Below are 24,622 nucleotides of genomic sequence, written 5' to 3'. Positions count from 1 at the left end.
TGAAGCTCTTGCATCTTGTTGATGTGATCCTGCATGGAAGAGTGCTTCGAATCTAGGGTTCTCAACTGCACCTTGAGCGCTATTCGCTTCATTGGAGAAACTTGATAATAAAGTGAAGAAAGCCGATCCCAAATCAACTTTGCATCTTTCATCAATCGTATGTGGCTAAGAACTTATGGTGTATTGTTGAGGATAATGAAAGATCGGATTCGAGCATTGACATGCTCCCATAATTTTACTCCATTGGGTCCTTTGGCTTTTGAAATTTGCTCGAGACAAAACCTTCAAGCTCCTAAGAGTCGAAGACCGCCATTGTGATAACTTTCAAAATGGCATAGTTGTCTCCATTCAATTGCTGATCCGAGGGAAAAGTAGGGAGGGTAGGTATCTTGATTGGTCGATCACCTACGCCGGAGTAGAACTAAGACCAATCTCCCCACTCCTTGTTAAGACGGTTGGTTCGCCACCACTACCGGTTGTACCCTCATTGTGTACTTTGTCATCACGGGCTGAATTTGTGTCAGAATTATCACTCCTCTCGTGTTGGAGAACTTATAGGTCGAGGTAGAAATGAAAGAATCTGCAAATCTGCCCACCACAACCGAAATAAGCCCCAAATGAGTGAAAAACAACAAATCGTCTCTTTTTGTTGCGAAAATTCAGCACCAAAAACTCACACAAATCAGCGATCCGATTCAAGAGCACGCCGTGGCTTTGATACCATGTCAAAGGTGTAGCGGAAAGGGTGGATCGGGTGATGAACCGCGAGCAAACCTCCTCTCTGTACTGGGCAGCCAATAGATCTTGGATCTATTGCAATGGATCTCCTTGTACTCAAGCTCCTAGCGCGTACCGCCCACCGAACGGGAATAGGAACTCATTGCAAGCAATGCCACATCGAGAGGGTGTGCACACCATAGTTACCCGGAACAAAAAGTCGGAATGGGGAATGCCGAACGGCAACGAGCATGAAATGCCATTCCCTGTTATGGATACTCACGTCTAAAACACGGAACGGGGATTTGGAACGGGAAGTTGGAATGGGAATGTGGAACCAAAAAATGGCCATTTCTATGGTGCACACGGCAAGAGAGAACGAGCGCTAGCAAGGGAGAGGGAGATCGCAGGAGAAAACGCTAGAGAGAGAGATTGTTGGTGGACAAAAAGCGCTAGAGAGAGGGTGAAGCCGTACACACAGAGCGCTAGTCGGAGAAAAACGCTAGCGAGAGAGTGTGCCCAAACACTGAAGCTCTACAGTGATTACAACACATGTCAAAAGTACAAGCGGGTGTGTTGCATATATAGGCAATCCCCATAATTGCCCTACCTACTGCAAAACCCCACGATCTTGATAAATGGCTAAAAATGCTAGTAAATATGTAAACTCACTAACAGTGACATGACACACATATTTAGTAGAAGAACTGCAAAGCACTTGAGAATCTGATATTGGGAAACCCTAGGAACAGGGGTCCTGCCTCATGCCAGCGTGAGCAACACCGTGGAGTGCATTGCCGAGAAAGGTATGTCTACCTCAGATAGGCCGAGCACAGCCACCAAACAGCCTTCACTCCCTAATCTGCTCTTGGGAGATATTGGAGCCACCATTGGACAGGAATCTGAACTCTAATAGGTCGAGCATAAAATTTCATCTTTCGTGACGCAAAAAGTACGAATTGAGTCGAATTTTGATATTTCTTTGAGTTTCTCACAATGAACTCCTTTGGCTTTGATTTACGAGGTGAGGGCGGCCCATGTAAGAATTTATTTTCTATTTTTGTACGCCATTTTCATGGAATTTGAACATTAATCTCTCTCATTTTGAGACGCTTTATATGGCCTTGGTACTTGTAAACATAGCTCAGTGACCAGTTGATGACACTGCCGTTTTCTGTGAGCGAATTTGGAATTCGACAATTTCCGATGCAGATTGACGATAATGTACATCGATAGGTTGGACGGATCACTCAATTCTTTGGCGAGGAGAGAGAGTGTATGAAGCTTGAGTCAATAATTGGCTTCGCCAATGGACAATATATGTTGATCTCCATGAAAAATCAGAGATGCAGATGCTTCCTCGGTACTTGAGAGATGCCACACTCGTGGTGTAACATGACTGAAAAACCCTGACATGGGTTGACTTTTGTGTGAATCACTTCGCTAGGAAGGATCCGTTGAAGGCATACACAAGGCTTTAAAGCGTGGCGATGAAAATGATGTCATTTGACCAATATACTATCGCCTTCAAGGAAGCCCTGTACCTTACTAATCTGGACTCAGAACAGGTTGTCCACATGTATATCCTCGGGTTACATGAGGAATTATGTTGGGCATTACTCAGAGGTAAAGCTTCGACAGATGTCGAAGATGTTGTGGCTAAGGCCACGATGCTCTATAAGATAAGAGAAGAAAGTAATATTGTACCCACCCATCCACTCGCTGCCTTTTCAACAATTAATGTTGAGATTTTTGGTAAGCCCATTTCAATTTGAAATTTGTTATTTTAGCGCATAGTCCATGCACTGATTGCAAATCTGACACCAAAGTGTTTCTTAAGTACGCTTTTTTGCATGAGCGATAGCCACGATGTGACTTTTTTTCTTGATAATAAAAACTTATACAATTTTGTGAACGTAAAATTGTTACAGAGCCGCGCCTACATATGTGGGATAGTGACTGTGAGAGTCGTATGAAGTGGCTCGTGATATGAACATAGATATGAAAGCAACTAGTTTTGGATTTTGAGCTTCAGCAGCAGACTACAAAGAGAACCTGCATTTTTTTTGTACATAGATTATGTAGATGGTTTTTGTTGTGGCAAGACATGCCACGGTTATGTATTTCTCTTTGTAAAAGGATCGTGCTCCGTTTTGCAGAGGGCAAGGGAGCAAGTTGTGCTCTGATACCACTGTAATCACTTCCGGCAACTGACTGGACGGAAACACAAAGATATCTGCAAACTTCACTCTTGGCAATACTTTAATACTTCAAAACACTTGAACAACTAAGAGAAAGACGACAGGACTTTGTGGAGTTTCGAGCCAAGATGCACTGGCTCCAAAGACTGGCGTCCCTTTCGATAATTCTTTATTATTTAGGATTCACAAAGTACAACTTTCGAGGGTCCGACTTTCTTCGAGACTCTACGTCCAAAGAGTGGCTTGACAAGTATCCTTGCATGTCTCAAGTGTCTTACCGTCAATATTATGCATGATGGAGCTGATGTTTATATTGACTTGTGGATGACTACCATGAATCTATACCTTGCACTTTCCTTTGAAGTTGAATATGGGCTTATCTTTGATACTTCTAGGTATAGTTTTAAATCGTATAGCACACATGCAAACTTCGCGTTGTGAAGTTTTTGTTTGAGTTACAACTAGTTCATATTGTGTAAATTCTCTCTAAATTCCGTGGTGTGCATGCCGTATGAACTACATTATTTTTGTGCTAATTTTCCTATTCCATGCTTCTTTTAGTTCTAGGCTTCATTATGGTTGCTGAGTTTGACTTGCATCTCTAGGCTGATGACAAAAACTCACCGCAGATCTTTGTATTGATGTATGTTGTTGTGCGTGTGGGAGCATATATTAGTACCTAGTTCTACACCCACTATTGGGCATAACAACACTTATGCAGATGTTGTAGTATTTAGTCAATACTATGCATAATGTAGTTGATGGTTATATTGACTTCTGTATGACTACCACGGCGTTATTTGGGATGTCTATTTGGTCAATACTATGCATGATGGAGATGGTTATATTGACCTGTGGATGACTACCATGAGTCTATACCTTGCACGCTCCTTCAAGGTGAATCTAGGCTTATCTTGGATTCATCTGGGTATATATTTTAGTTGTATAGCGAACATGTAGACTTCACATTGTGAACGGATTCGCGGCCAGGTGATATTGTGTAAATTCTCTCTATCTTCTGTGGTGCGCATGCTGTATCAACTTCCTTATTTTTGTGCTAATTTTCCTATTTGATGCTTGTTTTAGTGCTAGGCTTCATTATGACAGAGTCAGCCCTAGATCTCTAGATTTATAATAGAAACTCAGTACACAGATCTTTGTATAGATGTATACTTGTGTGTGTGTGGTGTGGGTGCATGGGAACACATATTGATACCTAGTTCTACACCCATTATGGGTACTGACGACGTTAGTGGGGATGTAGTATTATTTAGTCACTACTATGCATGATGGGGCTGATGGTTATATTGACTTGTGGATGATCGCCATGAGTCTATACCTTGCACTTTCCTTTGAAGGTGGATCTCGATGTATCTTGGATTCATCTAGGTAAATTATTTGAGTCATATAGCGGACGTGCAGAATTCAGCCATCTTCATTTTCAGCGTTTTCAGTTTTCAGCCCATCGCCGTCCCCGGTGATAGCAGATCAGCCCACAGCCTCCTCGTCGTCGTTGTCGTCGCAGTACCAAGCATCTCCAGCAGTACCCATTACTACCTTAGCAGCACCGCAGTACAAGAACCCCTCATCATCGTCGTCGTTGTCATTGTTGACATCGACACAGTACCTGAGCATCTAGCATCCCTTGCGTTTTGGCTTGCTCTTGCGTAGCTCAGTGTAGGGATCATCAAGACCTCAATGTCCTTAGTACCCAAGTACCTTCAGTATGCAAAGAACCCGCAGTACCAAGTACCAAGAACCTGCAATACCAAGTACCAAGTATGTCACAAAATGATGACGTGGAAGAACTGTCTGACCGGACAGATGACGACGTGGCATAAGTTGTACGGATAGTAGTACGGATTTCCGCATATCGCACTGACATGCTGATGTGGCTGTTGTACGGATTTTCACAAATTGCGTTGATTGCTTTTTGGGGCAGATTTTTGAGCAGTTGCTTTTGGACCAATTGCTTTTGAGTTAGATGGCTTTTGGGGCTCTGCTTTTGGCATCCCTTGTAAGAATAAAAAGGATCCAAGGGGCCTCACTCTTCAGAGCATCTGGACGTAGAGTCTGAGAGCAAAGGACCCCTCGGGTGTTGTACTTTGCTCAAGCATTAATATAATAAAGAAATACTGAAAGGGGCGCCAAGTTTTGGGGCCAACACCTCTGTGCACGGAACTACGTTGGGCCGTGTCGACCAAATTGAACTATGAGTTTAAAGTTGTGAAGTATTTTTAGTGATTCTCTCGTGTGTCGTGCCGGATTCCCGACTTGGGGTGTCTAAGTCTGTGATAGTGGTATCAGAGCTTCAGGCGTGTGCTTTTCTCAAAGCATACTGGTCCTTTAAAGAGTAGACAGGGCACTTGGGCACTTTGGAAATTGTTATTGAAGAATCTTCGTGTCCCGACCCGGACTTATTAGCCACTCCACCCTTACTTCATCGCGCATCCCTCGCGCTTGCGTCTTCATCGCTCTGTCTTAAAGGGCATAAGCCATAAAGAATCCCAGAGTATACATGGGTTTTTGTGGAGAATTTGACGGAGATAACACCTCTCAGAGGAGATATTATAGGGCGAGGAGATACTCGCTCCAAGAACATATTTTGGAAAGGAAAATGAAAGGGATACTGATATCTTGTTGTCTGTGTGGAGATAACTAGTAGGAGCAAGGAACATGCATTTGAAAGCATTTGGAGACATGGAACTGGACCTCGACTCTTTTGCAACGAGGTGAACCATTTGCTCAAAATTTTACCTGTTTTGCAGGTGAAATCAAGAATAAGATGATGACGAATTGGGAGTGACGATAGCTCCGTAATAAACCCGATCACGATTCGAGATATGAATCATGAAATTTGAATGAATGATGATGATTCTAGTGCATCAAGAGTCCCATATGAATGAGATGACTAGATAGTGTTGTGAGTGCATCAAGAGTTCCTGCGGGATGACATGACTACACAAGGATCTAGGTGCATCAAGACTTCTGGACGGATGAGATAACTAGATGATTGAAACACTGTGTTCAATATGAATTAAGTGTGTTATTTGTGAATTGCATGGAAATTCCCCAAGATGAATTTGGTTTATGTATGAAATTATTGTTTTTTGGAAGAACTTGCTACTTGTATGCAGATAACAGGTGAAATCGATGATGATGACGAATTGGGAGCAATGACAGCTCCAGAATGAACCTGACAACGAAAGGAATCATGAATTTTGAATCATGACCGATTCAATGGAACTGACATGGGTTTTCGTGGAGAATTTGATGGAGATAACACCTCTCAGAGGAGATATTACAGGGCGAGGAGATACTCGCTCCAAGAACAGATTTTGGAAAGGAAAATGAAAGGGATACTGATATCTTGTTGTCTGTGTGGAGATAACTAGTAGGAGCGAGGAACATGCATTTGGAGACATGGAACTGGACCTCGACTCTTTTGCAACGAGGTGAACCATTTGCTCAAAATTTTACATGTTTTGTAGGTGAAATCAAGAATAAGATGATGACGAATTGGCAGTGACGATAGCTCCGTAATAAACCCGATCACGATTCGAGATAAGAATCATGAAATTTGAATGAATGATGATGATTCTAGTGCATCAAGATTCCCATATGAATGAGATGACTAGATACTGTTGTGAGCGCATCAAGAGTTTCTGCGGGATGACATGACTACACAAGGATCTAGGTGCATCAAGACTTCTAGACAGATGAGATGACTAGATGATTGAAACACTGTGTTCAATATGAATTAAGTGTGATTTTTGTGAATTGCATGGAAATTCCCCAAGATGAATTTGATTTATGTATGAAATTATTGTTTTTTGGAAGAACTTGCTACTTGTATCCAGATAACAGGTGAAATCGATGATGATGACGAATTGGGAGCAATGACAGCTCCAGAATGAACTTGACAACGAAAGGAATCATGAATTTTGAATCACGACTGATTCAATGGAACTGTCATGAGCATAAGCCTCTAGCAGGACGTGCATGTCCAGGCCGGTCATAGTTGCATACCCTCACTTGCACAATTAAGTCACTTAAGCATATAGGTATATGAATAGTCACTTAAGTCATTCATTAATAAGTGACTTTGACATGACATTTATTAAAAGTAGGTAGGGCAAATGGCTAAAAGATCTATAAAAGTGGCCTTTGGGCACCAATAGAAGGCAAAGGAGCAGTAGAAGAGCCTCTCAGCAGTACCAACGCTTGAGCATCCATCATGTAGCGTTTTCTCCATCAGCGTTTTCAGCCCTATGATCACCATTAGATTTCAGTCCTCAGCGTTTTCAGCATAGCCTCGTTGCGTCTACAGTCCTTGCCGCATTACCACCAACATTTTCAGAATTCAGCCATCTTCATCTTCAACGTTTTTAGTCTTCAGCGTCCCAGGCGATAGCAGATCAGCCCACAGCCTCGTTGTCGCCGTCACTTAGTACCAATCATCTTCAAGAGTACGCATAAGTACCTCAGCAACACCTAATACAAGTACCCCTCATCGTCGTCAACATCGTCATCGTCGTCGTCATCGACACAGTACCCCAGCATCTAGCACCCCTTGAGTTTTGGCTTGGCTCCTGCCTAGCTCAACGTAGGGATCATCGGGACCTCCGTGTCCTTAGCACCCAAGTACCTTCAGTACCCAAAGAACCCGCAATACCAAGTACCAAGAACCCGTGGTACCAAGTACCAAGAACCCACAATACCAAGTACCCGGAGTACCCAGTAGCATCAAGTACCCATTAACATCTCAATATCTCATCATTTAGCATCATTGTATCAGCATTTGTGCAAGAAATAAAGCAAGTACTTGCTCTGGTATTAGAGCAAGGGGGCTCTTGAGGGTGGTTGGGACCCGACATGCCGTGTCGTCTCTCTTTTCTCTCTCTTGCGTCTCTCTCTTTCATTCAGTCCAGTTCAGTTCTTTCAAGTGAAGTAAAGTACCCTTGTGCTTGTGCGGAGTACTAGATCCAAGCTAATTCCTTGAACACTTTCGTTGCACCTGACATATCGACTATGTTATTTTTTGCTAATTTTCCCTACTTGATGTTAGGCTAAACTATAGTTGTGTCTACTGTGCATCTCTAGAGTTATGATAGAAACTAAGGACATAGATATTTGTATTGTGCTCGTGTGTGTGTGGTGTGGGCGTGTGGGAGCGTATATGAGTACCTAATTCTGCACCCACTGTTGGGCAGTGACGACGTTAGTGGGGATGGCGTAGTATTTAGTCAATACTGTGCATGATGGAGCTGATGGTTATTTTGACTTGTGGATGACTACCATTAGTCTATACCTTGTATTTTCCTTTAAAAGGTGAATTTATCTTGGATTCATCTAGGTAAATGCATGATGGAGTTGATGGTTATATTGTCTTGTGGATGATTACCATGAGTCTCTATCTTGCACTTTTCTTTAAAGGCGAGTCTGGGCTTATTCATGATTCATCTAGGTGTAGAGTCTGGCAATCATTGTACACCTAATGATAAGTTTGTGAAGTTCGATGGCATTGGATTTGGAGTAAGTGAGAAAGTTGAGACAACCGTTTGGGCTTTATATGCAACTTTGTGCTGGTTAACATATATGTGATTAAATGGAGGTCAAATTAACCTAGAAAAAGGGAATAAAAGAATTAACATGTTTTTAGAATATTAAATATGAGCTGCGAAACTGCCAAATAGTTGCTATCTGGATTGTAACAAGTCTCAAGGAATTGAGGGCTCGTCAAATGGTTTAAGTCACAATATCGTGTTCGTTGGAATGTTGGTAATATCTAGTGATTAGTCACAATATCGTTGGAATGGTTTAAGTCGCAATATCGTGTTAGTTGGAATGTTGATAATATCTAGTGAGTATTATGTATAATGGACCTAATGATTAAAGTTACTTGTGGATTCTTCCAGAAGCAATAACTTGCATATGACCTTTAAGGCTGAATTCGAGCATTTCTGGATCCATGTTTATGTCTATAGGAAATTGTGGATTTGTGGGAAAGCCAGTTACACTGTGAGCTGTGCAGCAGACTGATAAGTTGGTCACACACAAATCATAATACCCTGATCATGCTTGGTTTTTCCTTGGAATACTATCTTCTGAGCAATCATTAGCTAGTTGCAGAAGGTTGGTAGATATTCTGAGAAAGAAAAGGTGTTTTCCAAATTGGTGGTCTCAGCTTCTTTTTTTGTGGGTGTAATAAAAGAGGCAAGTACTTTTAGGGAGCTTATTCTTGAATTGTTTGTCATATTTTGCACTAGTTCTGTTTGCTTAACCCTTGGAATATTGTGATTCGTATGCTGATACATGTTAGAGTACGTCTTTTAGGATGGGGTTTTCCCATGCTACTTCATTCTGGGATTTTGTCACATGTTATTATCGTTGTATTTCTCAGTTTGCTTCCATTGGACAATACAAAAGTATTTTCATACAAACTCAAACCACTCCAAATCCGCTTTCATTGATGTTTTATCCTGGAAAATCTGTAATGGAAGTGGGAAGTGCAGATTTTCCCAATAGTAGAGCAGGGATGTCTTCACCACTTGCCAAGGCACTTTTCAGAATTGATGGTATGTGATAGCTTTTTCTATTCTGCACATTTGTTACTTAACCCTTTAGTATTTCTGCTACCATGACATTTGTCAGCATGTCACCAAAAACTGAAAATCTTAATTGCAAATTTTATCAATGTATCACATCCTCTATCGTAATTTTGCACCAATAAAGTGTGTCAATAATGTTAGTTTCAACGTTCCTGCCAAGTGGTAGTTGGCCCAAGAGACATCATGATGCACTTGAGTCATAACAGCTGCATGAATATGTCAGAATCTCAACTTCTCAACTCTTGCCTGCTACTTCGAGACATGTGTAAATTGCTTTTTGATTTTTTTGCAGGAGTTAGTCGTGTGTTTTTTGGGTCAGACTTTGTAACTGTCACAAAAGCTGAGGATGTTAACTGGGATCTTTTAAAGCCAGAGGTGTTTGCAGCTATCATGGACTTTTACACTTCAAAACAACCTCTGTTCTATGATGCAAAAGTTTCCTCACCAGCTGATACTGCCATTCAAGAGGTGAGGCATCAATATGCATATGCGAATTGTAGAATTACAAGCTAATTGGGTTATCAGGCTGTGAATACCTGCATATCACTTTTCTGCAAGAACAAGTTATTCATCTTTTACATGTTGAACCCTCAATGTGTATATATATGCCATGGAGAGTGCATAGTTGCACACACATACTCTGCTTTGTTGCCTGGAGATCTGGTTGAGCAAGACCCTTTGTAATGTGTAGCACCGTGAAGCAGCAACTGTCAAATTTGAAGTATGCATGATAACTCACCAAAAATGCTCTAAATAGCTGACATGGTGCACACATGCACGTGATGTGTATTGGATTGTGGTTGGTAGTATTGGTGGTTGTAGTGTGTGTGTGTGTGTGTGAGAGAGAGAGAGAGAGAGAGAGAGAGAGAGAGAGAGAGAGAGAGAGAGAGAGAGAGAGAGAGAGATGAATGAAATGAAATGAAATCAAATGTTATATTAACGTCTTCAAAAGGCCAAAGTGACCTATGAGACCAGAGAGAGAGAGAGAGAGAGAGAGAGAGAGAGAGAGAGAGAGAGAGAGCTTCTTTTGGACGAGGGAGGCTGTTATATGATACCATACAAGAGCAGATGACGGCTGAGGCCAACTATTTTATGGATATCAGACAATTTGCAGATTTGTTTGAGAGTCAGTTTCGTGAGGCTTTGGGTACCTCCCCTTGGTTTTTGAGGTCGACGATAAGGGGGTCCCTCCTGCCTCTCTTACGGTATGGTTGTGCCGTAGATATGCTTCCTTTTTTGTAGTACATCAACAGAAAATGTTAAGAGTGGATGCGATGATTTCAGAGGCATGGCCTAGGGGTTTCACAATTCCTTGGGTTTTGTGAGCTGATATATGCGGTTTTATAATGGATGCTTTATATCATTCGGATACACAACATTTGACTTTGTGGTTCTCACTACATCGCTCGAGGTGGACAGAGCTTTTGGCAGATTTGTGTAGATTTGATCACTATCCAGATAGCTACATTTCACTACCTAATTAGAGTATCTTTATGCTCATATGTATTATGTGGTTTGTATGGGATTTTCCCCCACGGTGTTGGGGATAAATTTTTTTTTCTGCGGTTAGTGAGCCGGGTTCAACACTGGGTTGCTTGCTGTGGGACAGGTGAGAGAAACAACACAAAATGATATCTCGGAGTTGCAAACGACACTTTAGAACTCAGTGTTTTATTACTATCAACTGAAAATCCGGCTAGAATCAAACTACAATCAAATACCAAAGAATCTATCAGGCAGCTTGAACACAAGAAAGAAGCACAAAGAAAAAAACAGTGCCCTTTATCAAAAGAGCGCGAGAAACTGTATCTTGCCTTGCCCTTCTTCTGATGTAGCACTATTCGTTTTGTCGACTTCTGCTGCATGTTTTATTTTTGAAAGAAATCTCGTAGAAACTTTAACTCTACTGAGCCAGAAGCTTGTAGCCGACCTTGATGCTCATTCGACACACTCGGTAAACCCTCGTTGCGCTCTCTTAAGAGCCCTCAATTGCTTCAAAGGCTGCTCGTAAGCGATTTCGTGTGAGAACAGACTCCTGTTATCTTTAAATAATCAAATTTTAATTAAGCCTCTAACTCGTCCTCCTGCAACTCGCAACTCGGCCGTCTCCTCCACTTCAGCGCCAGGTTGACTTGACGATGATGCCGTTATTTTTGATTGCGCGGCTTGCTGTCCCTCGTCGATAAAGCACACGGGGTGCACTCGAGGGATCAACGGCCCGAGTGCATCCCACCGTTGGATCTCAGCTGGCTGGAAAAAAAAAAGCGCGCCGCCTGTCCCACTCCCGCCTCGAGCTCGCGACCCCTTCCCACCCACTCGTAGACCTCAACCATCCCGCCTAACGCGCCTCCATGCAGGCAATTCGCCTTTATGTATATAAAAACCTGCCCCCTCTAGGCGCGTCGATCCAACGGCCTAAAGCTCCCCGCCCTGCCGATCGCGCTCGTCGCCGTCGATCCCTCGAGTGACACCCCGTGTCACTTATAAACGAGGCTTGCTGTCCTTGTACTGCTTATGGTCGTCGAAGGCTTTTGACCGCAAAAGTCGCTCCCTCTTCGGCCTGGTTTGGCACGGGTATAGCCCATTTGATTTCCCTGTAGGCGACTCCCCTCTCATCGGCGGCCTTACCTCTGCGCTACAGACAGCACGCCCCTGTTTTTCTACTCTGCAAAAGCCGCCGTCGCCAGCTGCTCTCGTCCTCGTCGGCCCCCTGACGGCGGCTCCCCCTGCTCCTGCTCGACCGTGGCTCCTTGCTGCTCGCCCTCGCCAAAAAGCAACCCCCAACGGTTCCCTCTGCTCGTCAACCTCTTTCCCTTTCTTAATGCTTTTCTTGGCCTTTAAATTTAGTATGTCTTCTTTTCTTCTTAGCGTTCGTCTACGCAGCCATTCACATGCCCTGTCACTTCACCGACTCAATGTAATCTTTGAATATCTACGTGTGTTAAAGATGCAAACATAGGATACATGTTGGTGAAAATACAGTAATTAAAGAACTTCAAGGTCTCGTAACAAAACCATTCCCAATATATATGAAGCTCCTCAACAATCAAGTATGATGCTCTCTGAAGTCATCGCTTTTAGCATACATGTTGACTGCAATGTTCTTAAAATAGGATGTGTTTCTTACAGTGCATCAGATTTGGTATACATTTCTTCTACAACCATGTCGAGCATATCTTTGCAATCACAATGATTCCGCCTAAGGAATGATAATGCCCAAAAATTGCGTCTTGACTGAGCTTCACGTTGTGGACACGGAGCGTCACGACAACGGTCTCATTGTACTTATTTTAGGGGTTTTTCCATATTTCTTGTATATATTTTATGTAATGCAAAGGGTCAAAGCCCCACTTTTAGAGAGAGAGAGAGAGAGAGAGAGAGAGAGAGAGAGAGAGAGAGAGAGAGAGAGAGAGAGAGAGAGAGAGAGAGAGAGAGAGACATGAAATGAAATGTTATATTAACGTCTTCAAAAGGCCAAAATGATCTATGAGACCAAAAAGTTACAATTGGTGAATCTTATACCATGTCTGAGTACGGAAATTACCAAGTTACAAAGAACTAACACTAAAACACTAAGGCACTAAAAGGAGAGAGAGAGAGAGAGAGAGAGAGAGATAGAGAGGCTACGGGCTGCGAGCTGCCTTGTGAGCGAAACCCCAACCCTAACCCCTGCTTTCCCAACCCTAACACGCCTACCACAGTTCGCGTTGCGCTGCTTGCCTTGCGCGCGTCACGCGTGCGCGTGTCACGCGCCTTGTGCTCGCGTCGTGCTGCTAAAGGCCTGCGCGCATCACTGTTGCCCTGTTCCTTCCTGCACCATGCCTCGCCTACCCCCGCCACACAGCCTTAGCCCTGCCCCTCCACCACCTAACCCGCGCCCTATCCGCCACCAGTCTCGCCCGCCTTAGCCCTTCTGCCACCTTATCCGCCCATACGCCCCCCCCCCCCCCAAAAAAAAAAAAAGAAAGAAAAAAAAAACTCACTTAGCCTGCCCTCCTACCTTGCCCCCTCAACCTCCTCCCGCTCTTGCCCATCCTCACTCTCAGCTGCACCCGCCCACCCTTCAATTCCTTGAGCCTTCCACCTCATTCCAAGTTCGGGTAGGATTTCGATATGAGGTTTAATTCTATTTCTCTAGCTCTCTCCCAAGTACTATGGCACCGTCTTTGGTCATTCCAGATGATCGACAACGCAAGATATGTGACTGAATAGAAATTCTCTCTCAAAGAGGGGCTGTTGGCCGCCTAGTGGGGTGTTCCTACGCTTGTGTCAACATCGGGGAGTGGCTCTTGTGCACTCTAGCTGGTTCAGATGCAGGCAAAGTGGAGTAAATCATCTTGCTCAGTAGAGGTACTTTCATTAGCATTTTTTCATCAAAGGAACTTGCCTCTAGGGTCATCAGCCGCACTCCTCTCAGCTTCGGGGACAGATTGGTCTTTCTACATTTGTGGTACGAGGATTTTTCATTGGCTGATTTTGAGGAACGATGTCAGGTTTTAATGTATCTTGTAAAAACAGCTTTTCCAGAGCTGCCAACACAGTTTTGGTTGCCAGACATGTTGAGGCAGATGGGTTCTATCTTTGGCATACCATTCATACGCTCAGTGTAGATTCAATCATCTGTGCCATCTATAATGGTGGCTATTATCCCTTCCAGAGTTTTTCGAGACCCCATCACAACTAAGTGAAAAGGGGTGCTGCACTTGCAAAGACTTGTGGTTACGGGTAGACCAAACCAGTGTTTTAGAAGCCATGAGATTGGGCACTTGGTGAAGGATTGCCCTAGAGAGCGACAACAGAGACAGATTGACGGAGGGAGGAGACAACCCTCACAACCACAACAGAGTTCTACTCAGTAGCAGAACTCCGCACAGAGTCAACAACAACAAAGAGCTCTTCAACAACACAATGTAGAGCAGACACAGAGATAGAGACAGAGGCAGGCATGTAGACAGGACCAAGCACAACCTATCCTCGTTTATAGGAGGGTAGTGAGACAGAGGTTGGCAGAAGCAGAGCAACCACAAACAGACGTCCGGAGGAGAGGTTGTGTAACAGACTTGGACACTCCAAGTCAAGAATTAATCACGACATCACCAAATAACCACTTCAAAACAATTCACAGATCACAATAGATTTGCACTGGCCCGGCGGAGTTCCGTGCCTAGAGATATTGGCCCCAAAGATTGGCGCCCCGTTCGGTATTTCTTTATGTATTAATCAATGTTCAAAGTACAAGAGAGCTGTTACGGTTTCACTCTCAGACTTTGCGTCCCGATGCTCTGCAGAGTGAACCCAAACCGCTTATTTATTTGTTTACAAGGGTTGCCAAAAGCAGAGCCCCAAAAGCTTCAAATCAAAAGCCTAAAGAAAAGCAAAGGCTCCTTCTCTCTCAAACTCAGTTGAGTTTTTGAATTAAAGCAAAAGTCTTTTTCTCTCTCTCTCACACACAATTGCGTGCCAAAAGCTATTTGACGCAAAAGCAATTGCCAGCGCAATTTTCGGGACTGCCGTACTGCCACGTCAGCATTCCAACGCTTTATCTTGGAAATCATTTGCTGCTAGAGTTAGGGTTAGGGTTTAGGACAGGTTTTAGGGTTAGGGTTTCTGGCAGATTTTAGGGTTTGCAGGTTTAGGGTTAGGGTTTGCAGAATTAGGGTTTTCAGCAGCAGTCAGGGCTAGGGTTTCCCGCATGCTCTCGGGTAGACATGTCATCACTTTGTGACAATTTGCCAGACCAGGATTGAGAGGAGGTCCCGTGGCAGTTGGACAAAGGGATAGATCAACAATCGAAAACAATTTAGGAGCAGCTTGAGTTGCCCTAGGATAGACCAGTTCAACAGGATTTGGATTTCTTGGAGATGCAGTTGTAGGTGCCTCTCATAGTAGGCTTTGTTGAGGGGGCGCAAGAGAGCGTGTCTTTACAGGTTGCAAAGGATTTTGACTATTCTGTAGGCTTTGCATCTGTAGCAGATTTCCCGCTTTTTGAGATCTTGCCACCTCAGTTCTTCGCACTTGGTCCATGGAGATCTCTAGATGTTTCTTCGAGGAGTGAACTTTGGTTGTTAATAGCCTTGCACATCCTATGAGATAGGCTATTTCTAGCATCTAAAGGGTTCTTTTGTACTTAGATTTATAGAGATGATCTTTCCATGAGAGAGAGAGAGAGAGAGAGAGAGAGAGAGAGAGAGAGAGAGAGAGAGAGAGAGAGAGAGAGAGAGAAGAAGAAGAAGAAGATTGTTTTAACGTCGTAGGAAACCATCCCAAGAGACCTTGAAGATCTATCCGACGAGGAGAGTTGAACTCAAGATCTGTTATTCAAGAGGGAAATGGCATAACCAATCTACCACACTTGGGTGATAGAAAGGTTATACCATTTTCCTCTTTTTATTAGCGCGGGCGCACACACACACCCACACCCACACCCACACCCACACCCACACCCACACCCAAGAAGAAGATTGTTTTAACGTCGTAGGAAACTATCCCAAGAGACCTTAAAGATCTATACGACGAGGAGAGTTGAACTCAAGACCTCTTATTCAAGAGGGAAATGGCATAACCAATCTACCACACTTGGGTGATAGAAAGGTTATACCATTTTCCTCTTATTATTAGCGCACACACACACACCCGCATACACACCTGAGAAGAGGATTGTTTTAACGTCGTAGGAAACTATCCCAAGAGACCTTAAAGATCTATCTGACGAGGAGAGTTGAACTCAAGACCTGTTATTCAAGAGGGAAATGGCATAACCAATCTACCACACTTGGGCGATAGAAAGGTTATACCATTTTCCTCTTTTTATTAGCGCGCGTGCGCACACACACACACCGCCACACACACACCCGAGAAGAAGATTGTTTTAACGTTGTAGGAAACTATCCCAAGAGACCTTAAAGATCTATCCGACGAGGAGAGTTGAACTCAAGACCTGTTATGAGAGAGAGAGAGAGAGAGAGAGAGAGAGAGAGAGAGAGAGAGAGAGAGAGAGAGATGGAATGCTAATTAAGTATTTTTGAAGGTGTGCAGGATGATGATGAGACTGTCGCAATGATCAAAGAGTTACTTGAGACAAGAATACGTCCTGCCGTGCAAGATGATGGTGGTGATATAGAATATTACGGCTTTGATGCGTAAGCGTTTTTCATAATAATTACTTTTTGATGTTTTTGTTTTATCTTGAGGATAATCTATAACTTTTTAGAATTTATCAATGATAGTATGAGGGTAATTATTAGTTGAAAAGTCCATTGAAAGAGAGGGTAAGACTGAGTGAAAAGGAACGAAGCCTAGGCTTAAACTTGTACGGGGTATGGTTGAAACTTAATTGTGCACACACTTGGGAGAGACAGAACAACGTTCTTATCAATATTTAAGAAATCGGCTAGTCATTTCATAGATAGAATATAAGATATGTAGAAGACTTTAATCGGCAAAAGACTTGCATACATACATACACGGGCGTGCACACACACCCCAAGCAATGTGACATGATACGTTTCGTGGTTTCAATTGTTTTGGGGTTTCAAGTTTTTGAAACTTTCGTTTCGAAACAAGAGAAAAATGAATCGTAGGTTTCTTGTAATATGTATGCATATGTAGGTATTTCTATCATTATCCGTATGGACTATCTATGTATATGCGCTTGCATGCATGTATACGCATATATGTATACACACACATACACACATGTAACTAGATAAATAGAAATGCATTCATGTATCGTCAGGGTAATTTAAAATTATCATTCTTTGACTCTCAGTGTGGATGGTACCGGGTACATGTCATTTGTTTACAATTAAACTATGAAATAAAGCAAAGCTTGAATACGAAGCAGAACAACATAAGATCTAAAAGCTGCAATAGGCTGAGAGAGAGAGAGAGAGAGAGGATTGATTCACAAAAAACAGCAATACTTTTGGAAAACAGAAATTTTATAAACAGAAAAACAGAAACTTTATAAACATACTTTTGGAAGGCTTTGGATTTTGCCAGAAGGTTTCGAACGAAAGGTTTTGCAAGTTTCGAGGTTTCAGATGCGTGAAACGGGTTCTTATGTCACTATGACCCCAAGGACTTGCAGATTTTCCCATCTGTTACGCTCAATCTCAATTAATAAACAAATACCCAAATGAGGGCACCGATAGTGGGGTTTGAGGGCCATGGACTTTCTTGTACAAGAGTCCTTCTCCATCTCCATGTTGAGTTGAGTCAAGTTGAGTGGTTGGTTTAAAGACTTCAAGTTGGTTTAACTCATGCAAAGTTTTATTATCTTTGCATCAGACCACTCTTTGGAAGTGGTTACAAGTGGTGTGTCACCTAAGAGAGTGAGAAGTAAGTGTGGTTGGCACCAATGGATAATGGGGGGATGGTGAAGGTCATAAAGTGTGTTGTTGTCACAAAATGAAAGGGTCTCACAATTCAAGTACTTAATGTAAATAAACATCACTTTTAAGGCACTAGAGATATGAAAACACAAGGTGAGAGAAAATCAACACCAGACTAGGATAGAAGATGAGATGGTCCCTTCCTTAGAGTACAAGCACATGAATCGAAAGGTGGGGTTCAATACCCACACTCCATCTTGATCTTTGTTTCGATGGCACTTGAGAGACGCTCATTTATCTGAATCACGAGAGGGTATAACTCTCAACACCAACCTGATCTCAAGGTGTGGCTACCTTTCAAGGTCTTTTTCCCAAGAAATTGATCCTATTAGTTAATAAAAGATTATAAAACTGCCCATTGGGCTACAAACTGCCCAGCAAGAGGGGGGGCTACATCAGAGACTCTCCCAATGAAAACGTGAGCTATGTACAGTGATGGCTAAATCAGGATATGGGAGGAGGAAACAACCACACAGGTGGCGTGTACTACCATCTAGGAGCCCATGGACCATGGTGTAGAAAGGCCCTGTACGCCAAAGTCGTAGGAATGCCTCGCGGCGCTCCCGCATACGGTCAGAGCTGCCCTGCAACCTCTCGAACTGACCTTGAAGTATGTGGATCAGCTCCAGCCATATATCTCGTACAGTTTCCACCTGTGGGATGGAGCAGGTCTCGAAGATGCGGAAGCAACGGGCTCTCCATATGAACCAGAGAGTCAGGATGCAGATAAGCTCCCAGCAAAGGTCTCTATCACTGCTTCACTCCTTGGGCATAAGCTCTGTGACAGGCTGGAGTGTAGGCCGGCCCTCCTGTATCACAATCATCTTGCTAGCTGAGGACAACTCAAAATGAAGTGCTGCGCCTGTGAGAGTGGACCAAGCAGCGGCAGCCGAGGTGTACTGACTAGCTGACGACAGGGTTGCCATCAGCTGTAAAATCCGAAGCCAAACCTTCCACGGGGCAGTCCCATAGATAGTGTCTCTATGACTCAAGTGGGTGGTCACATGCAGCACAGCACGCCGGATGTCCACTGTAGACAAATCAACTCCCCACTGCGGTAGCTCGATGGCTAACAAGGCACTGGAACATGGTGATTCTCCTCGGCTGTCTGCTGTCCCACTAGCGCTCCCAAAAGTCTATCAAGAACTCAGCTGTAAGACCCTCCTCCTGCCAGTGCCCTATTGCAGCAGGGCGAGCCTCTCTCCGAGCAGCCAGTACAGCCAGTATGTGGCGCCCAGTCATGCTATGTACCGGAAAAAAGGAATCTGTGGGTGACAAAAGGGTCCCACCAAAATCACTCTCCAGGGTCCCACTGCACTCGCGACAGAGGGCGACTCTCTCAAGCCCAAAGCCTCCAATGTCCTGTCTCTCTGGAGGCGACCCTCTCGCTGAACATGCAAATGCTTGATGCCCGAACTGCGATGAGGACCTGAAGACGGGTAAAGGCCCCCATCCAGCTGGGAGCCGTCGGCTCGAGAGACGTGTGCCACTCTGCTGGTATAGCCTCGACAATGTCCTGACACATGCTCTGTACCCCCCTCATGCTGCGCATTTGCATGCTCTGACTCTCCTCAGGGAGTGCTGCAAACTGCAACTAGTCCTGGAGGGTGCGGACTGGACCCTCTGCCTTGGGACCCCATGAGACATGGGGTCTACTGCCAATCATGTGACCTCGCTGTGTATTGACCAACGGGATCCATGTGAGGCTGCCTCAAGCGCTCCTCAATGCATGTGGGCTGGTGCTGCTCAAGCCCCCCCTCAGCTGCTCCCAAGACCGAAGTAAGCTCAACGTGAAACGGTCCTCCCATCTTCTGCTCAGCCCCACTACGCATCTTTGTGAAAATCCAGCGAGTGGAAGGGCTCCACAGTTTGTGGAATCTCTGATCCAATGTAACAAAAGCTCGAGGGCTCCTCCTTTGGAAGAAGACCGCTAACAATGAGCTTCCCAAGGAGGGCTCTACTCTACCGCGCTTGATCGATGATACCTAGTGCCCCTTGAGAGCAAGATAGGGCTACTTGCCCTTTGAATCAGACGAGATTTCTCGCGTGAAATCTCTCCGAATTCACCTCTACCTGCGGGGGATTAGCAACTAGCTAATCCAGTACCTGTGCAAGAGGCTCTTGCCTCAGCAATCGCGCATGAACCCACACAACTATACATAGAAATGAAAAGCCCTCGAACGGGCCATCACGTTTCTGTATTCAAAGGGGGAGAGAGATGCACGAGAGCAGAATCATTGCTCTACATAAGACAAGGGAGAAGGAAAGCTTTCTATTAAAGCTGTGATCACCTGCACCAAGGTTGCATCCCTACGTACATACCCTACCTTTCTGTACTGTACAACCGTACGGTACGGTACGGTACGTACAGTACGGCCAACCTGAAAAATTTGGGAAAAATCAACACTCTGATTTTGGCGGACAGTTTTGGCGAGCCCTTTTGTGTGGCCTTAGGCTTATTGAAGTGTGTGCCAAGGCTTAAAACTTTGGGGCGCATCTGCTACGATTTCAAGAGAGCAGATTTGTGCAGAGACCTTCGCAGACAATCACACAGTTGCACGTACTCTTTTGCCACCCCCCGCCCTCTCTAAGCATTTGTTCTCCTCTCGCATTCCTCATGTGTGTCCATTGTAATGTTAAGTTGTTTATGAGTCTAAGTTTTGAAAGCTCTGTGAATGTAATTTCAATATAATATGGTTTTTTTACAAATGGTATGTACCTATTACGTACTTGAAAGGTGGTTCAGCACGGAAGTACGTTTCGTACGTACCTTAACCATGCCGTACACTACGTACCTTTCCACCTTGACTTGCACCCACTACTCACACACAGTAGTTCACTTGTGGGTCAAATCAGCCTCCTCTCTCATTTTGGACGCCCCCTCTTCATGTTGGACTTGGCAAATTGCTGTGTAGCCGCCAAGTGTCCACTTTACCTCTTTTGAGTTGATTTTCTAGTACCCACCGACTTATAAGTGTATCGAGGGGCCTAAATGACTTTGAACGGAGCCTAGACACCCTTTTACTGCTCGGATTCAAGTGCAGATTGGCCCGACCATCTCGTGGCGACCTGCCCTTACCGACTGCGCTCGGTCGTTGGCCGTTTCACACTGGCCACACAATGTCCGGCCATTTGTGACTTCGAAAAGAGGGTCCCAAAAATTAAATAAAAATCAAGGGAAAGAACCAACAATTAAGGTTAGTAGTTGCCACAGCCTTGTGACGTACCCCCCTCTTGAAATCGCATACGTCCTCGATTGCATGCCAAATATACATGCCCTAGATGATTTAGTGTGATTAGCACCCTTTTATCATCACATATATCCGCAGGAAAGGTAATGAAACATAGATACAAATGACTTAATGAGACCTTCATACTTTTGTCATTTCCTCTACGCTAGAAGTGAGCATAATACCTTTAGCATTTGTAGCACAATGTCCACTTCTGTTGCATTGAATCCGTATGTACATTTGATGTGCTAGCTCCATCATTACCCCTCCTTTGAACACGTTGAGTTGGGGCATACGTAGGTTGTAACCCAAAGGCCTCAAGGTAAAGCTGCGATACATTCGGTGACTCTAGCAGTTTTCACTCTTCCATCCACATTGCATCCATAGGTAGATAGTTTGTCACGTGACACATCCAACCCTATGTGTCCGTGGACAAGCTACAGCACGACAAGGGTTCAGTCAGTCCAGTTAGTCTAGATTTAGAAGTGATCTGGCACTTTTGTGAGTCTGTTTGCAGACCGTGCATGTCCAGACACTTAGTGTAGATGCATATCCTCCGGTTGTGCACAGCATGATCATAAGCATTTGTCACAAAGTGATGACGTGGCAGACAGCAGAAACCCTAATTTCTGCCAGAAACCCTAAAATTCTTGCAAACCCTAATTTCTGCCAAAAACCCTAATTTCCGAAAATCGTGGAGGCTTTTAAAAATAAAAATAAAATGATGAGCGATGCGAATCTTGCTTTTTTCTCCATGCCATGAGAAAGAGAGAGAACTTGCTTCAAAAAAAAAAAAAAAGGCTCTAAGAGAGAGAACTGATGCTTTTTATTTTAAAAGGTTTTGGGCTCTGCTTTTGGGCATCCCTTGTACCTTTAAATACGTGGTGAGGCCTTCACTTCTCAGAGCATCTGGACGCAGAGTCTGAGAGTGAATCTCGACCCACTCTCTTGTACTTTGAATTGATTAATATAAAAGAAATACCGGAAGGGGCGCCAGTCTTTGGGGCCAATATCTCTAGGCACGGAACTCCGCCGGGCCAGTGCAAATCTATTGTGATTTGTGAATTGTTTTGAAGTGGTTATTTGGTGCTGTCGCGGTTAATTCTTGACTTGGAGTGTCCAAGTCTGTTACAGTGGTATCAGAGCACGGCTGATTTCTCTTCTACGGGAAATCTGATCCCCAATTTTTTTTCCGCGGCACCTATGGCTTCAGGCAATGATCACTCGACTCCCTCTGCATCTGGAGATGCGGGCAGGGATCACAACGAAGATTCCGGCACGGAGTATGGCCCGCCTAGGCCTACTCAGGCGGAGCAGCAGGAGATGGAGCGTCGTCAATTGATTGGCGATGCAACAAAGATGATGCTCAATTTTGCCAAGGACCCGAAGATGGCAAAATATATGAACCAGACCTCTTTGGAAGAGGTACCAACAGAGTGGCAGAGAACCACAACACCACTCCCGAAACCCGCTCTCAAGAAACCTTCTGCCTCCAAGAAATATACGGAGAAGGAACTGGAGAACATGGTTGATGCACGGATTGCTCAGCTTTTCGACATGCAAAAGAAAGACAAAAAGCACGGCAAAAAGCAGAAGAAAGGCACTGACTTCCCGGGATATTTGGGTCGTCGGTCGACATTCGATAAAGCAAAAAAACTTAAGAAGCGTGTCAAGTTTGAAGGCCTACCCAGTTCTTCTTCTTCTTCTGACAGTTTTTCTAGCTCTTCAGACTCGAGCGAAGAAGACAGGAAAAGCAAAAAGCGAAGCAAGAAACAACGCTTCGGAAAGGGCAAGAAAAAGGCAAGGAAGTCGTAAGTCTCACCGAGTGAGTGGCACTTCTACAGAGGACTCGTCTACGGACAGTTCAGACTCTAACAACGGAAACTTTTATGCGAACAATTAGAATTTTTGAAAAGCCAACCAGTATGACTTTCTCGAAGAAAAAAGCAAGAAAGTCCGAGAGTTTAAGGAAGGTGGCCAAGCACTTAAGTTTGATACTTTTTCGGGATACTCCGATGCTTCGAAGGCTTTGTCTTTTATACAACAGTTTGACATCGCTTTCACGGGAGGACGCTATTGAGAGCACTCCAAGATTCGGAGAGCTGCCTCTTATTTTAAGGGGAATGCTCGTACTTGGTGATCCACGCTTCTCTTAAGCAAGACTGTGCCGGTTACATGGCTGAAATTCAAGAGGCTTTTTATTTCTTCTTGGTTGACTCAAGAGTTTGAGCGAGATATACGAGCTGCTTGGAACCATCTCCGGATGACCAAGAGCGATACAGTGAATTCTTACTGTGAAAGATTCTGGAGCTCTTTTCTACCCGCCTCTTCATTCAAGAAGATCTCGTTCAGAGAACAGATTGAGCGGTTTACCTTGGGTCTACCTACACAGATCTGAGACCACTGCTTGGAACAGAAGTCAGCTTCTATTCAGGAATTGATGAGTCATGCGAAGTGGGGCTTTGCCATTCACTCTGGCAGTCTGACCTACCCCACAGATGAGGCCGTGACACAACGAGCCGAACAGACTTTTGGGAATGAAAGTAGAAAGAAAAAGAGCAACCTGGAGAAAAGGATGCACGACCCAAGCTTACTCCTGAGGAGAGTGTTAGGTGCAGCGGAATGAATGTTGTTTTTTCTCAAGATTAGTGATCTTTATTTGCTCAAGGTTCCTTTTAGTTCTTAGGGAAAGAGAGAGCTTTCTGTCTTATTGAGAGTGCTATGATCACGAACAAAGTGAGTGGATTGTGCATGCAAGTGAATGAGACTGAGAGAAGGAGAGAGAAGAGATACACACCCGAGAGGTTGTAAAACCCTCCTCCGAAGGCCCCACTCTCGTCGGCGAGAGTGGTCTATTCTTTGATTGCACATAGGTGTACAATGCGTATGCAATGGACTATGCAACTTGGTCTATGCTGACGACGACGACGACGACGACAATGATGACGACGACGACGATGAGGACGAGGACGACGACGATGGCTGAAATCTGAGATCTTCTTATTGCTGAATTTCGGGACTGTTTCGGTGGCTGAAAATGACTGTTTTGGTTGCGTTTTCTTGGCTGAAAAATGAGGTTTCTTAGGGATGAAAACTGATGGTCTTTACGGCCTGAATCTGCTACACTTTAGGTGAATAATGCCGGTCTTAAGTTGCTGCTGAAATCCAAAAACGCCAGGGGCTGAAAATTGGTCCTTCTGTTGCCGGAGTTCTGCAAATGCAAAAACGCTAGGCTGATCTGCTGTGTCGTGATGACGCCGGGACTGATCTGCTGTGCACAAATCGCCAAGGCTGATCTGATGCAAAAACGCTAGGTCTTCTGTGGAGAAAACTCCAGAGTAGTCGCGGAGGTTGGTCTTGCTGAGAAGTTGCCTGTTGAGCAAGGTGCCCCTGTTGCCTCTTCTGCCATTTAGTGCTAACTTGGGTTTGCTTATATATTAACTTGGCAAAATTGCCCTACCTACTTTTGT

General features: G+C 44.2%; 1 protein-coding gene across 3 annotated transcripts in view; it reads left to right on the top strand.

The window, feature by feature from the left end:
• Positions 1–24,622, top strand: part of LOC147428485 (nifU-like protein 4, mitochondrial) — a 104,847-nt gene that overhangs the window by 14,874 nt on the left and 65,351 nt on the right. For 2 of the 3 annotated variants that reach the window (XM_086496525.1, XM_086496524.1), the window contains exons 2-4: positions 9,322–9,496; positions 9,822–9,997; positions 16,565–16,668. In XM_086496525.1, coding sequence (XP_086352651.1) covers positions 9,322–9,496; positions 9,822–9,997; positions 16,565–16,668 — 455 coding nt within the window. The remainder of the gene's footprint in view (positions 1–9,321; positions 9,497–9,821; positions 9,998–16,564; positions 16,669–24,622) is intronic. The other variant, XM_086496526.1, reaches the window with a different exon arrangement.

The sequence above is a fragment of the Adiantum capillus-veneris genome, chromosome 23 (genome assembly GCF_014529385.1).
Source record: "Adiantum capillus-veneris isolate H3 chromosome 23, ASM1452938v2, whole genome shotgun sequence".
NCBI classification, from domain to species: Eukaryota; Viridiplantae; Streptophyta; class Polypodiopsida; order Polypodiales; family Pteridaceae; genus Adiantum; species Adiantum capillus-veneris.
This window is presented reverse-complemented; position numbering and strand designations above follow the sequence as displayed.